The sequence below is a fragment of the Globicephala melas genome, chromosome 10, assembly GCF_963455315.2.
Source record: "Globicephala melas chromosome 10, mGloMel1.2, whole genome shotgun sequence".
Classification (NCBI taxonomy): Eukaryota; Metazoa; Chordata; class Mammalia; order Artiodactyla; family Delphinidae; genus Globicephala; species Globicephala melas.
Window position 1 is genome coordinate 38,464,196 of NC_083323.1, and position 15,474 is coordinate 38,479,669.

At 37.4% G+C, this 15,474-nt stretch overlaps 1 protein-coding gene across 7 annotated transcripts in view; it reads left to right on the forward strand.

Annotated features, from left to right (window-relative positions):
- The first annotated feature begins 1,017 nt into the window (after positions 1–1,017).
- PPP1R12A (protein phosphatase 1 regulatory subunit 12A) overlaps positions 1,018–15,474 on the forward strand; it is a 158,467-nt gene continuing 144,010 nt past the window's right edge. For 4 of the 7 annotated variants that reach the window (XM_030866210.3, XM_070046381.1, XM_070046380.1 and 1 more), the window contains exon 1: positions 1,018–1,496. In XM_030866210.3, coding sequence (XP_030722070.1) covers positions 1,260–1,496 — 237 coding nt within the window. In that variant the 5' untranslated portion in view covers positions 1,018–1,259. Of the gene's footprint in view, positions 1,497–1,721; positions 1,906–2,509; positions 2,786–3,750; positions 3,800–15,474 lie in introns of those variants that run through there. The other 3 variants (XM_060305550.2, XM_060305551.2, XM_060305549.2) reach the window with 3 other exon arrangements.

The window sequence follows — 15,474 nt, forward strand, 5'->3', positions numbered from 1 at the left end:
ACAAAGTTCAAAAGCCTTTTTTATAATTATGATAAATTATGAAGTATTCTGAACATGTGATCTCAAAAGGTGGTTTAAATATGTCGTAATCGTCATTGTATCGCCAGTACCTGGAACCATGACTGGCTCATAGTAAGTATTCACAAAATACCGGTTAAATCCATTGCGTAGTACTAACATTCCTTTTGAACTCTAGAAGCAGCTGGGTCTTTATCCACCCCTAGAAAGCGATGGAGCAGGAACCAGAAATCCCTTAAAAGGTCAGGACCAGTAACAAGGCAGAGCTAAACTCCGGGGTAGTAGCAGACAGGATTAAAGCATTGAAAGAAGGGAAAGAGGACCCAAAATACGAGCGAGAGAAAACAAACAAACAAACAACAAACACAAACACAACAAAGCAAGAAAAAATAAGCATAAGATGAAAGACGTTTCTACAGTGGAGGCTGGCAGAAAGCCACTGCAATTACTGCAGGTCAACCCTTGTCACAAGGCGGTCACCTTGGGCTGAGATCTGGCGTAACTACCAACAAATCCCTCGGCTGTACACACAGACCCTGCTTTTAAAAGGTTCTTAGCAAATTCATCTGAGTTCCTCAGAAAGGGAAATCACTAGCGCTTAATTCACGACCTATCTATCCTCCATTCTATTCAAATAACGCAGCCAATAGGAAAATCCTCCGCCCTGAGCAAACCACTCGGCAGAGCTGAGAAAGCCCTGGAGGCAAGTCTGCCCCGAAGAGCCGCCATACAACCCGACTGTTGGCCTGCGGAACCCCAGGAGCCCTCAGCGGGGCAGGACAACCTTCCTTCCCTGTCTCCGCCCTTCCAGGTTGGTCCCAGCCCCCGCTGCCCAGGCGGCCTGGACCACACCCGCTTCCCTCCGGTGGCCTAGCCTCCCCCGCCGCGGCTCGCGGGAGCGCTCTTCCTGGGGCGGGGACAGGCCCATGGCGCATGCGCACTGGCCGAAGGGCGCCTCCCTGCCCGGATCTCGCGAAGTTACGTTAGATTGGCCGCCGGTGACGGGTGGCCGGGCGGGGGGCGGGAGCGCTTCTGAAGTAGGAAGGGAGGTCCGTTCGGACGGGCGCGCCGCCCCAGTGCTCTGTGGGATACTGGAAGTCTCGAGCGTCTCCTCCCGGTTCCCAGCCCTCTTCTGGCCAGCACTCATAGAAACAGTCACACACCCCCTGCCTCCCCTCTCTTCCCTCTCCGCCTCCCCTTTCCCCCCCTCGCGATAAGAAGACCCGGCGGCAGGAGAGGGGATGAAGATGGCGGACGCGAAGCAGAAGCGGAACGAGCAGCTGAAGCGCTGGATCGGCTCCGAGACGGACCTCGAGCCTCCCGTGGTGAAGCGCCAGAAGACCAAGGTGAAGTTCGATGATGGCGCCGTCTTCCTGGCTGCTTGCTCCAGCGGCGACACGGACGAGGTCCTCAAGCTGCTGCACCGCGGCGCTGATATCAATTACGCCAATGTGGACGGACTCACTGCCCTGCACCAGGTCTGTGCGCCCCGCCGCCGCTCTCCTGACCCTACGGGTCCTCGTTAGCCTCCCGCCTGGGCCTCCCCTCGGCTCTTGGTCTCCTGAGGCTGGGGGCGGCGGGAGACTCCCTGCCGCGGGGTGAGGGGGCGGCTTCCCGCGAAGGAGGGAGGGAGAGAACTGGTAGAGGGAGGGCCCTAGGCTTGGGGCTCCCTTCAGACCAGTTGGTGGTGGAGTAAGGGAACCAGGAGATTTCCGGGGCAGAGGGGGAAAAGGACTGTGGTCCGCTTGGGGCCCCAGGGCCATTTGTGGACGTGTGTCTGGGATTTGGGGTCGAGATGGGGAGCGGTGTCAATGATGTCAGAGTCGGAGGACGGCGGATGCTGAAGAAAACTACGAACTACGAACAAGAGGCACTGGGGACACTTGGGTAGAGGGACGTCTTTGGCTTGTTAGGAGGGCGTTGGATTTATTGTAGTTTTTAGGACTTGATTATAAATAATGATAATAGTAATCAAGCGCCCTAAGCCGAGGGCCCTGAGCAGACGGTTTCCTGTTTTCTCCTTTATTACTCTTGGTCACTGGGGAGGGGGAAACTGTAATTTAGCTGATCTGCACCGGCTGAAGGGGAGAGGGTGAAAGTGGGTAGCGTGAGGAAGCGTTCTAAAGGGCTTGCCCACCGCGGGGCCGGAACGTACGAAAGAGCCTCTAACTCGGAGTAGCGTTTGCCGCAGTGTCAGAGATCCTTTGGCCCCAGGTCCAGGGGTGTGCATTGCGGTTAAAAAGAGAAGAATAAATACGAGGCACTTTTTTTAGAGCCGGTTACCAAGCTCTCATTTTTCTTTTGGGGGGTGGGAAAAAAGAAAGCTGTTCACGAACTTTTCTCAAAATGGATGCTTTGTGCATGTTAAAGTTTTATAGTAGTCTGATTGGGATCTCTCAATGTTAGCCAAATAAGGAGAAACTATTGGCAATCCAGAGATAATGTTGCTTTGCCTTTAACAGGCCAAAAGCAACACAACCACTTAGAGTTCTTCTTAAAAAGCAATTTTTCAGTGATGGTAATAGGTGTCAAAACATAAACTCTTTCCATTTTATTAGTGGACAACTTGGAATTACTAGAAAACGACTTAACAGCAATAGCTTCCCCTTATAATGAAAAGACTTGTAAACTAACTCAAAGTTGCCTTGGTTATATGTGGAAGATGTTATATGTGGAAGATGTTGATTAATGCTGTGACAAAAACTTGTTTGGGAGGTTGAAACTTATGGTTTCATATTTCATGCATATTGCTGCTTTTTTAAAAGAGGTGTGTGGTGGCGTTTTTCCTTTTACTCCTTCCTGTTTAGTGAATGATGACTTTTAAATTTTATTTAATTGAATTCTCATATCAAACTTGGCTTATAGCCTTTGTTTACAAAGTTGACTGGATGAACTGTAATGACTGACAAATTGCAGGACAAATCTGGAATTTAGCGTGTGGCACCCAGTAAAAATATAGCATGGTCTTTAGCTCTTTATCTGTTCCATTAATTTAGAGTCTCTAATGTATAACAAACTTTTTATTTGGCTGAGGTTTATTTTAAGCTATAGCATAACTCTAGATTCTAAAAATATGGTGTTGAAATGAAAGAAACTTTCAGCATTAGAAATGATAATGTAATTATGTAGGATGACTCTTCAAATTTCTTTCAAGTGTAATTTACATGGTTTAGTATGGAATTGATTCAGAAAGACAGATTATTGTATGCTTGAGGTCAGGTTAAGGTTGCATAATGGTTTATATCAGTATGTTTTATTAAAGTTGTCATATAGAAATGTAAAGTTATTACAGTTGTTGAGGAACCCAATTATTATGGCTTGGAGGAAGAGGAAAACTTCTAATATTTATATTCTTATTGGCTTAGGTAGAAAGAGAAAATACATCTAACAGGCTTCTTAGAGGTTTTTTTTTTTCCTCCTCTAAATTTGGACATGTTGCAAGAATTATCAGACTTATCAAAGTCTTCCTGATTAACTGAATTTAGTGGTTAGTTTGGCATTATTTAGGTGTTGTCTTTATTAGATATTTTGTTTTAGCTGACAAACACTTAAGCAGAAGTTGCCAAGTTTATGCATAATCATTTGCATAATTTCTTTTTGTAATTTATTTGCACATTCCTTAACTCAGTGAAGCCAAAGTCTTTAAAATATCAACCATTAAAATTTTTATTATGTTTTCTCCACCCTCATTTCTCGTTTATTGACTCTTGTACTTTTTTGCCATTGTGACAGAGAACAAGGAGTTCGCTTTCGGCAAATTCAGAACAACAGATAGTGAAAGGTGATAAAACTTTTTAAAAAAAGAATCACAAAAAATTTTAACCTTAAAAATCTCTTGAATACTGATTGCTTTAAATACTTAAATTATAAAACCAAAATTGACCCATTGATTTGTTTAATAGCCCTTGAATAATTTTTTTTAATTTAACCTCTTGAAAGCTCATAGAATAACCAGAATGTTTTTACCAGATTAATTATTGGTTAGTCTTTTGGAATATTCATTTCCATTTTTGGTTTTGATCAAGTGTCTTTTTTTTTCTTTTTTAAAGATTTTTTTAATGTGGACCTTTTTTTTTTAAGTCTTTATTGAATTTGTTACAGTATTGCTTCTGTTTTATGTTTTTGTGGGTTTTTGGGGGGGGGTTTGGCCACAAGGCATGTGGGATCCTAGCTCCCCGACTGAGGATCAAACCCGCACCCCCTGCATTGGAAGGCAAAGTCTTAACCACTGGGCCGCCAGGGAAGTTGGATGGAGTGTCTTAAATTTCACTGTCAGGAGAAGAGTTTTAGGAACTTTACAACCCACAAATCCTCTTCTTAATCTAATATTTTACTTCCATTTTAATATAAACAGCTTATATTTAAAAGTTTCTTTAATTAGTTGAATGTTCTTTCTCATTAGAAGTTACGAAAGACAGTTTCCTTTTTTGTGTGTGTGTAAAAATAGGTCATTCATATAGGAGAAAAAGCAGTGTTTCTAGTCAAATTTCCTATCTTGGTCTCTAGAATAACCTCCCTTCCCCTAACCCCCTCCAGTAGCTAGAAAACAGTACTGAAGTTACGTTATAAACTTCTGATTTTCTAGAACTGAGGTCTAGAGTAGAATTTCATTTTTATCAGTGGGCAATAATCAGCTCTGATTTAAGAGCTACCTGGTAGAGTCTTAATACTATATGATCTGTATCTTTATTTCAGTATACTTTATAAAGATTTTAGGAGAGTAATAATAGTTTTCTATAGAATGCTTTATTGCTGATGCTTACTGATACTGGTGTGCATAAAATACAGGACTGAGATTTCTTCCAGCAGTTGTGAGTGTAGCCTTTTGATTTTACCTTAAAATCTTATCTGCTTCCTCTGCGCCTGTGACTTCCAAGTCAGTTTCCAGTTCTCACATTGCTGCAGAGCTCCAATCCCTCATTTCCATTTTTCTACTGATGACGAACTGTTGATTTAAAGTAAAATATTATTCGATATATTGTGATTTTATATTTAAAAATATATCTTCAAGTAGTGATGTAGTAAATAGAGATCCACCCCCTTTGCCGTAGAATAGCAACTGTTTATTTACATCAATATCAGGAATTTCTTTAAATTCAACCCGAAATGAATATTTTTCTTTCTTCGCCAAACCTATTCTTCTCATCGATGCCTGTTTCTGATAATGATGTCATTAATCTCTAGATTAAGCTTTAAACATTTTAATTATTGTTTACTCATCCCCTTGTCTACATATAGACACTCAGTCTTCATAACTGCCTTCACATCAGTTCTTTTTCTTGCTACTCTTATTATCAATCTAGGTCATACCTTTATTATTTTTATCCCTAGAGTAAAGTAATAGCCTAATTGCTTTCCCTTCCTCTTCTCTCCCTGGTCCAGTCTAGCATTCATACTGCTATCACATTAATCTTTTAACAATATCATTTCAGTCATGTCACTCCTCTCCATAAATTCAGATTTAAAGTGTTTCACCATTTAGGTTAGACCTGATATATCCCCACTGTGTTATATCCTTTACTCTTTTTACTTCCATGCCTATGGCCTTGCTTTTTCCACCACTAGAATATACTCCCTCCCTCTTTGCCAATCAAAATCTTGGTCATTATTCAGGGTTCAACCCAGTTGTCCTCCAGAAAGGATCTTTCTGTCCTTTGAATTTGTATAATAACTATGTCACTGGAGAGACTCTCCTCTGGGGTGCTCATTTTACCTTACATTTTGCCTCTTTGCTGCTGTTAAAATGCTTCTTACTGAGTAGTGTGTGTTTTTAAGTTTGTCTTTCCTGGCTGACTCTAAGGACCCAATCTTCCACATTTTTGTATTTCCAGAGTCTGGCACACAGTAGGCGCTCACTAAAGATTTATTGAATTTTATCTTTTACCTCGTATCATAGATAGGAAGTTTTATAGTCATTTGTATGTTGTAAGATAAATCATTAAAACATTCACACCCAGCTACTTAGAGTACAGTTCTTGCACATGGTAGAACTTGTTGTGGATCTTCTGTGCAGATATTTTTAATGTCTTGAGATTTTAAAAATTTTTTAATATTAACCTCCTTCCCATTAAAAAAATTCTGAACCAGTTTAACTATTGATTAAGAGATAGAAAAATATTCACTCGAGTCATCAATTAATTTGCTACCTTCTTTATGAAGGTCTGAACTAGGTCCTATAGAGGAATACAGAATACAAAAAAATTCTGAACCGGTTTAACTGTTGATTAAGAGATAGAAAAATATTCACTCGAGTCATCAGTTAATTTGCTACCTTCTTTATAAAGGTCTGAACTAGGTCCTATAGAGGAATACAGAGAGTAGAATTAAATCCATGTTCTTTGCTATTATAATTTTAAAATAAAGTTTTCCTTTTGATTTTCAATAGATACAGACTTGCAGGTAAGTTTAATATTACATCCCTTTGCTCTTAAAATACAAATTTTATCTACTTCTGAGGGAGCCATTTGAAGCTTCTTTGAGGAATATGTGACTCCCCTCTTGTCAGTAAAAGGAATACTTTTGTTGAGTTTTTTCTCAAGTGCTTAATCTTCTCAGCCAAGCCATTTTCACTGAATCATAATCTGAAATGTAACTCTCTTTTAAAAAGTATTCTAATGGGGCTACTTAAAGTGTTTTCCAACCAAAAGGAAAAGAGACTGGAAGCAGCTGATATTGAGTCTCTTGTTAGAGAATAGTGTAATTGCTGTATATGAGAAATCTCTTTAAAACTGAATGTAGAGTTTATAATTGTTTCCTTTTTTTTTTTTTGGTGGGGGATATTAAGATCTTGGAAGAATCTGTTGGATACCTTATAACTAATATTAAAACCTGTTTAAAAAATATACAGTATAAGTTATTTTCTCTACATAATCTTATTTAAATGGCTGATGGCTCTTCAAACTTTTTATTGAAATCATCCTAACCATAAAAAACAAACAAACAGAACAAACCTAAACAAAATTTCTAACCCCAAACTGGCCCCTCACTAGCCATAAATGGGGTATTCTGGTAGGGCACCAGTGCCTACAGTGCTGTTGTTATAATGCCTTCTCTGCAGTTGATACCTCTGTGCTTCCTGGCAACAGTTTTGTGGTCTGACTTTGAAGTGTCATAACCAAGACCATCTTTCATGTACTTCAGCTACAGTGTGATTGCAAGCTGTGACTGAGCACTTTCTAGTATAGCCAGGTAGAAACATTAGATGGAATAGAGGAAAAATTTTTTTCATTATGTTTGTTATCACATTTTACAATACTGTTCACATAAGAGGTGTACTTTAAAAACTGTCTAGTTAGATAATTTAAAAAATATAACTATTTAGAAACCTTTGGAGGGAGGCAAAATATAGAACATTATTTTGTTACTGCTGTAACATGTTACTTCTTGACACTTCCCAAAGTTGCTATTTTCTTTGCCTTTCTGCCTGCCAAAAATGATGATTTTCACCCCACTTTTCTTTTGAAAGTTTGTGAGGTTCCACAGGGGTTGGCAAATGGAGTATTGGCATTTTGGTATATCTCTTTGAAAGGTCGAAGACCTCCAACAGTCATTTTTGAGTTTCTTCTAAATAAGGGTTGGATATGTAGTAGCCATGCCTTATCCCAGTGTTATATTGAAGAAAGGAATTGGCTGGTGAACATTTGCTGAGGATTTGCTACATGTGAAACATTATGTTAGATAGTTTTATAACCAATATCTCATTTAATTCTCACAGTGTCCCTTTTTTCTTGCTCAGTGTTACCAAGATAATAAGTGGCAGAGCTGGATTCTGACACAGGTTTATGTGATTCCAGAGCCCAAATTTAACACTATGCTACATGTCTTTTAAGTCTGAAGAAGAAAGTATTCTTAAATCTTCCAGTAATTATGGTTGATGATTAGTAGTTGGAAGTTCTTCCATGTTAATCAGTAGAGAATCAAATGAAACACATACACATAGATCTAATTATATTCTTCATCTGCTGTTGTTTGGCTAGTCAAAACTTTTAAGAGCTTTCTATGGTAATTGAAATACAGTAATGCCATATTTAAATTAATCTCTAAATCTGTCCTAAACTTTAGGAACTGCCAGGATTTTTTTTTTTTTTTTTTTTTTTTTTGCGGTACGCGGGCCTTTCATTGTTGTGGCCTCTCGCGTTGCAGAGCACAGGCTCCGGATGTGCAGGCTCCGCGGCATGTGGGATCCTCCCAGACCGGGGCACGAACCCGTGTCCCCTGCATCGGCAGGCAGACTCTCAACCACTGCGCCACCAGGGAAGCCCCCCAAGATTACTTTTGACTGACCATTATGTGCATAATATTTGATCAGGTGCTTTCGGTAGTTACAAAGGAAGTTACAACAGCAACAGAACTCTTTTTTTAAGGACAGGGTTTACTTAGTCTTTAAACATCTTCATTTTTCTTTATCTTAATAACAATTTATATTAATGCTTTAGGCATTTTTACATACTCATTTACAGTAAATGCTTTATACATTCACAGACTTAACTTTTTCAATGAAAAGATATAAATTATAGGTAAACTCATATCACTGATAGTGAAAGAAGGAAGGCAAGCAAGCAAGCAAGCTCCAGCTTGTCACCACCATTTAGCTTAATCTTCTGAAATTTACTTTCTGTACAATGATTATTATTATTTATAATTAGGACTTGAGACATTACATGAAATGCTAGTAAAGTTACCTGAATTAAATTTAAATTCTGAATTAGTAAAACAAACTTTTTAATATTTATCATGTTTGATTTTAATTGGAAGCCTTTTGTTAGTAGGAATATCCAAGTCATAAGAATATTCCATTCCTTAAATCATTTTGCAGAATTTAGCCAAATTATATTTCAAGTCACCTTAGAAAAGGCAATAGAATTTTTTTTCTTAGTGGTAGTAAGTGAGAGCACCATCTGAAATGTGATTTACTTGTTGCCTATGAAATCATTGGTTCCCAGAATTGTACATTTCATGGACCAATGAAATGGTTTCTGTTTTTTGTTCTTTGTTTTAATTATGATGACTAAAAGAGGAGAACCTAATTTTTATGTTGTCATGTTAGGGCGTTAAAAACAAACAACTTGGTAACCTTCTACCATCATCATTTCATAAAAGAAAGAATACTTTAACAAGAAGAAAAGGATATAGTATCCAAATAAAGGACAGTGGAGCCTCATATATTAGTCTATAAGATTATTGCTGTATTGACAACAGATGTTCTTGATGCTCTTCCTTGAAGTAGAGTAGTTAAGGGTGAGCAGATTTCAAAACTTTATACCCTGTGTTCTCCATTTGGTAGGATATGAGAGAGTGCAGGTGGTGGCAGGCCATATCATCAGGATGAAAGTGCCTGGTCCCTGATCACTCAGTAAGAAGTGGAAAAAGAATTTACCTGAAGAGATTCAGGAGATTGGTGAAAGCTTTCTTGAGGAACCACTGGTTTCATATTTATATTTCCATAAGCCTCTGCATATGTAATCTTTCTCTGGAATGCATTTCCCAGCTTATTTGTATTAAGACACAGCTCAAAGCATAAAGTGTGGACTTGCTTGACCACGGGGGTGCACAGTAATTCTTTCACTTACTATTTAAACCCTAAGTTTGGCACTTACACACTACCTGCTATTGTTAGTATATCTTATCTCCAGACAGAGTAGTGAATTCCTTCAAGTGGGGACTTTGATTCATTTTTCTTTAAATCCCCTTTGGTATCTGCATTTTATTTTAGCAGGTGCACAGTAGATGTTTGTTGATTTTTTAAAAAATGAGCACAATGTAAACTAATCTTGTGAAGAGCAGAGTTCATAGAGAATAAAATGATGACAGTTTGGGTAAATATAACAACCAGCAAACATTAAAATGTTCTAATTAAAAAGTGTATACCAATAACTTACTTTATGACAATTATAATGTAAAGGTAACCATTATTACAGTCAAAATTTAGCAGGATCTTAGATTTTTTTTTGAAATGGAATGTGTTCCTGATTACCAGTACAAGTAGAATTTTGCTCAGTTTATGTAACATACTTTAAAAATGAATTTCTTTAAACAAATCATCCAGTATTGGCTTAGAAGAGGAATCCCTAGCATATGTCATTAGAAGCTAATTCATATTTTCTAATGATCTTAATCATATTTTTTTCCTAAATAACACTTTTCACTATGGATCCCTGTATGTCACTATTTTTCTGACCTTGTTAGTATTTTGGTTGTTTAGCTTTTCATTGTTATGCTGGCTAACCATAAAAAGACAAAGTTGAGCTCTGTGTTACTGCCGTAAGTGTGCTTGCTTGACTTGAATGCTCTTTCATGGGTGGAGACATTCCACATTGTCATGTGTTATATAGGCATTTCTGAAATGACATTCAGTAGAAACCATGGAAAGAAATGAAGGCATTCCTCAGCTGTCACCTTTTCAGTAATCTATTTAAATGCGTTATGTGCACTGAGTGAGATATTCTGCAGGGAGAGCTTCAGTGACTAAAAAGCGTTACTTTAATTTGATTATTAACTCATATGAACTGAAAATTGCATGTTTTACATATTTAACATGTTTCCTAACGAAAAAAATCATAAGGTTGTAGAAAGTTTGTACCATTTTCTTGAATACTTGGAGAAATTTTGTGACTTGATACCGTTTAGAAGTTAACCACATGGGAAAGTATATTTTCCTGGATTAACTGTTAAAACACACACACACACACACATCAATTACCTTTACTTTGTAGTAAACAAACTAAAGTGTATACATTTTATTAGCCTTCAAAATTATATTTTAGATGGTTCTAAATATTAATCCAATATTTGTACTTTTCCTTGGAACATTTCTGGAACTTTTCTGTCGGAGCTTCAGTTCTAGCAGGTTCTTTTGAATATCCTCTGTGTTGAGTTGAGTTTGTGCTATTGTTTTTTTTCTTTCAGGAAAGTTTGTAAATTTTGAAAATGATAGTCACTGGAGACATGTCGGGTGAAAATAGTAGATGCTGGGTAATCATGGTTAATAAATACTATCAGTGATTAAATGATACTTTCTAAAAAGCTTTTTCTTAATTGGAACATGATTATAAAGAGTCCAGCTTGGATTTTAGTCAACTCTTTTTACATTGCTTGGACTTGAGAGTATGCTTCAGAATTTCTTTATGATTAACTTAGTGCACTCTTCGTTTGTGTTCTGAATTTTGCGTGAAACAAGTCAACAGCTTATATAGCTTGTGAATTGAACCATGGTCTTTTTTTGTGTTTTCCACAAAAGATTTTGATGCTGCTGTTGCCAGATCATGACACCGTATTTCATTAAGAGCTGTTGTTTTTCTCAAAGATAAGTTAATTTGTACAGTTTTTATTAAAAGATTAGAACAGATGACATGTTCAACAGTTTATATCCTTTCCAAGTACATGGAATGATCTGCATAAAAATTTTGCCTAATATTCAAGTTTTTTCCCTTTTAAAATGTCTATTGCTATTTAACTTTTAGCCATCTTTAAAAAAAAGCACTAAAATGTCTTTAAATTTCTGATTTTCTCAATGTGGTATACATGAAAATGCCTCAAGTAATTATTAGGCCTTCAGTGCCTTCTATTCTTGCTTTTTGTCTTCACCATCTCCTTTTTAATTTTAAACATGGCTTACTTTCAAGTTTGTTTATTGTTCTATATGTATTTTATCCCAAACAGAAATTGAAGAAGAATAATTATTTAAGTAATTAAAGCATGATAGAAAAATATAAAAAAAGAAAATAAATGCTATTCAGATTTTCAGGCATGGAGCTAGCTAGCCCCATTTAAAACTTTAATAGACTCTCTTTATCCATCTCTATCCAATATATAATTTTCTAAAAGTGAGTTTATATTTAATTTTCTGGTTTATAACCTACTTTCTAAATTACACATTTTTAGAAATATTACTGTGTTAATGAATATTGGGTCCGCTGTGTGAGTTTGTGTGTACATGTGTGAGTACGTGTGTACGTCCTAAAATTTATTTTCCCAGTTGTCTGATGATGAATATTTAGTATATTTTCAATTTCTCATGATTGGTGGATATTACACTATGTATATCTTTGCTTACTCATGATATTGTATTGTTCAGATTGTTTATCTTAGAGATTTCACCTGCAATTTTATATGTTTTGCCCAAGATAACATGATAACATGCTGTTTTAATGCTTGTTATGCAAAAGATATTTTCAGTAAAGTCTCTAGTATATTTAATATAGAAGACTAACCTTGAAAGTACTCCAGCTGACACACATGTTACATTCATAATGTGATGATGTCATCTCCCTTCTCTGAGGCACCCATAGAAAAATCTGTTTTACTCTGTGTGTTAAGAAAATTTGTAAGTTGTTTGAAATATTAAACAATATTTGTATTTGCAGGTAAATGTTGCTATTATTTGTTTCAATTAGTGATTAACTCATTCATGAACAAATATATAAATCATTATTTATCATATGCCTGGCATAAGGTCCCTGTGTGCATGTAGTGTGTAATCTAGAGGAGGTGGCAGTGGGTGTTAGAATAGATCTAGGGTAAGATGAAATTTTTTACTAGGAGGACTTAACCTAGAATGTCAGGGTAGACATCCCTGAGAAAGCTATGTTTAAGTTACAGGAACTTAAGAGATGTCTTGAGTCTTTCATGACTGTTCCCTCCTGTTTGTCTTCTGAATGCTCCTGTTCAGTTTCTTTTTCTGATCTGTTTCTTTCTTAAAGAAGAATGTTCCAAAGTTCTCTGTGTCTCTATTTTTTCTTTTCCATATCATTCATTCTTAGAGTTTCAACTGTTCTCTTTTTATATGATCTGTTCTCCTTTTTGTATAATCTACATCTTATTTTTAATGTCGTCAGTCTTCCACTTACTAAACTACAATTTCAGGGTCTTCTTGTGTTTACTCCTTCTGCTTCCAATATACAGTCAATAACTCCTATCATGCACACCTGAAAAAGAAATACTCCCAAACCCATACTACTTTTTTATATATTCACTTAACAGAATTAAAGGCCTACTTTGTGTCATACACTATTAAGTACTGGGGGGGATATGCTTTTAAACAGAAGAGATATCAACGCTACCTTCATGGAGTTTAGAGTAAAATTGCTTAGCCATCAGGAAAGTGCAAATCAAAACCGTAATGAGGTACTACTTCACACCTAATGGAATGGCTATAATAAAAACAACAGATAATAACAAGTGTTGATTAGGGTATGGAGAAATTCCATCCCTCATACACTGCTGGTGGTAATGTAAAGTGGTGCAACCATTTTCAACCACTTTCAAAACAGTCTGGCAGTTCCTCAAAAGGTTAAACATAGAGTTGCTGTATAACCTAGCAGTCCTACTCCTAGGTGTATACTCAAGAGAACTGAAAACACATGCCCACACAAAAACGTGTATGTTAATGTTTATAGCATCATTATCAAAATAGCCAGAAAGTGGGAACAACACAAAATATGCTGATGAATAAATAAAATGTGGTATGTTTTGTTACGGAAATCAGTGGAATGTTATTTGGCAATAAAAAGAAACTTAAGTACTGATACTTGGTGCAACATAGATGAATCTTAAATACATTATGCTACGTGAAAGACACCAGTCACAAAAGACCACATATTGTAGGATTCCATTTATATGAAATGTTCAGAATAGTTAAGTCTATAGAGACAGAAGATAGATTAATGGTTGCCAAGGGCTGGAGGTATTGAGGGGAAATGGGGAGTGACTGCTAATTGGTATAGCATTTCTTTTTAGGTTGATAAAAATGTTACAAAATTAATTGTGGTGATGGTTGCACAACTCTGGATATACCAAAACCTTTTAATTATATACTTGGAATGGGTTATTATGTAATGTGTGAATTAATTTACAATAGGCTGTTGTATTTTTAAAGAATGAAATTAGGTATTTATCAGTGTTCACCACAAAAAATTGAGGCACTGGCAGAGGCTTGGTATTCATCTCTGTAGTTATGATGACAAAGAAGACAGCCAGTCATTGTCCCTGCCCTAACACAGCTTGCAGTGTATTAGGGTATATAGATAAACATAAGGAAATTATACATTTATGTCAGTATGTGTAATGATATGTAATGGTTATAGTACAAAGTGGTGTGGAAGTTGATGAAGGCACATCTCACCTTGATTTGGGGAAGGGGAAGGCTTCCTGGAGAAAGTTATTATTTAAGCTGCTGCGTGATGAATAAAAGTTAGCCAAAGTTGTAAGGGAGGGAAGGGTATTGGAAACTATTTCAGAGAGAGGGAACAGTATGTGCAAAGAGCTGGAGGTGTATAGAAGTGTTGAAGGATTTTAATCAGGTTAAATGAGACAAATTTTCTCTTTAAGAAAAATCACTTTGGCTGCAGCGTGGAGAATGCAACTGAAAAGAAGACAAGACTGGAGGCAGGGAGGCTAGTTCAGGAACTTGAGGAGTCTAAGAGAGATGAACTAGCTTAGTGGAGGTGAAGTTGGTAAATAGTAGATGAACTCAGGACATATTTAAGAAATAGAATTGGTAGGAATTGGAAGGGGTTTGAAGTGAGGGAATAGAGGCAAAGATGTGGGTGTGCTTGGTTTCCAGTTTGGATGACTAGGTGAATGGAGTGCTTTTCACAGGATGTGTTCATTCAGTAAATACTTTGTGCTTACTGTATAGGTCAGGAGCAGAGTATATTTGAATGCTATTGGGGGAGACAGGCAGTAAGCAAGAAATTACAATCAACTGTGAAGTATGCTAAAGGACATATAGGATATTGAGGAGAGGTGGCCTACTTATAAATAATATATAAAAATCTTGTTTGGAGAGTGTTTTGTCTTGGAGTTAGCCTGTTTTCTTAGATCTATTTGAATACCAAATAGAAAAGAATTTACGAGGCTACAGGAAAACCACAGGATAAGGATTCATGATTAGAGTTTTTAGGGCTTTGGTGAACTGTCCAAAAATACATGCAAAGTTTTGTGTTTGATTTCCTTTGCCTTTCACTTCAGAAGAATTAATTAAGAACTTTTAAGTAAGATCAGATTTATTTTTATGATATTGTGGAGGAGGGCAGAGTGTGTCTTTTTAGGGATATGGGGATGTGGAGAGGTAGAGCACAGAACTGTTGGAGAGCAATAAAGGAGTGGTAGCTGTAACAGTCTAAAAGTCTTTCATTGCCTGAAATAATGCTCTGTGAAAATAAGGTCATAGGTTAAAATGAGAGGTGAGAGTACATTTCTCAGAGCATGTTGGATTTTGCTAAGAATTGTACAGTTAAAGAATTCATTCAGGGCTTCCCTGGTGGTGCCGTGGTTGAGAGTCTGCATGCCGATGCAGGGGACACGGGTTCGTGCCCCGGTCCGGGAAGATCCCACATGCCGCAGAGCAGCTAGGCCCATGAGCCATGGCCGCTGAGCCTGCGTGTCCGGAGCCTGTGCTCCGCAACGGGAGAGGCCACAACAGTGAGAGGCCCGGGTAAAAAAAAAAAAAGAATTCAT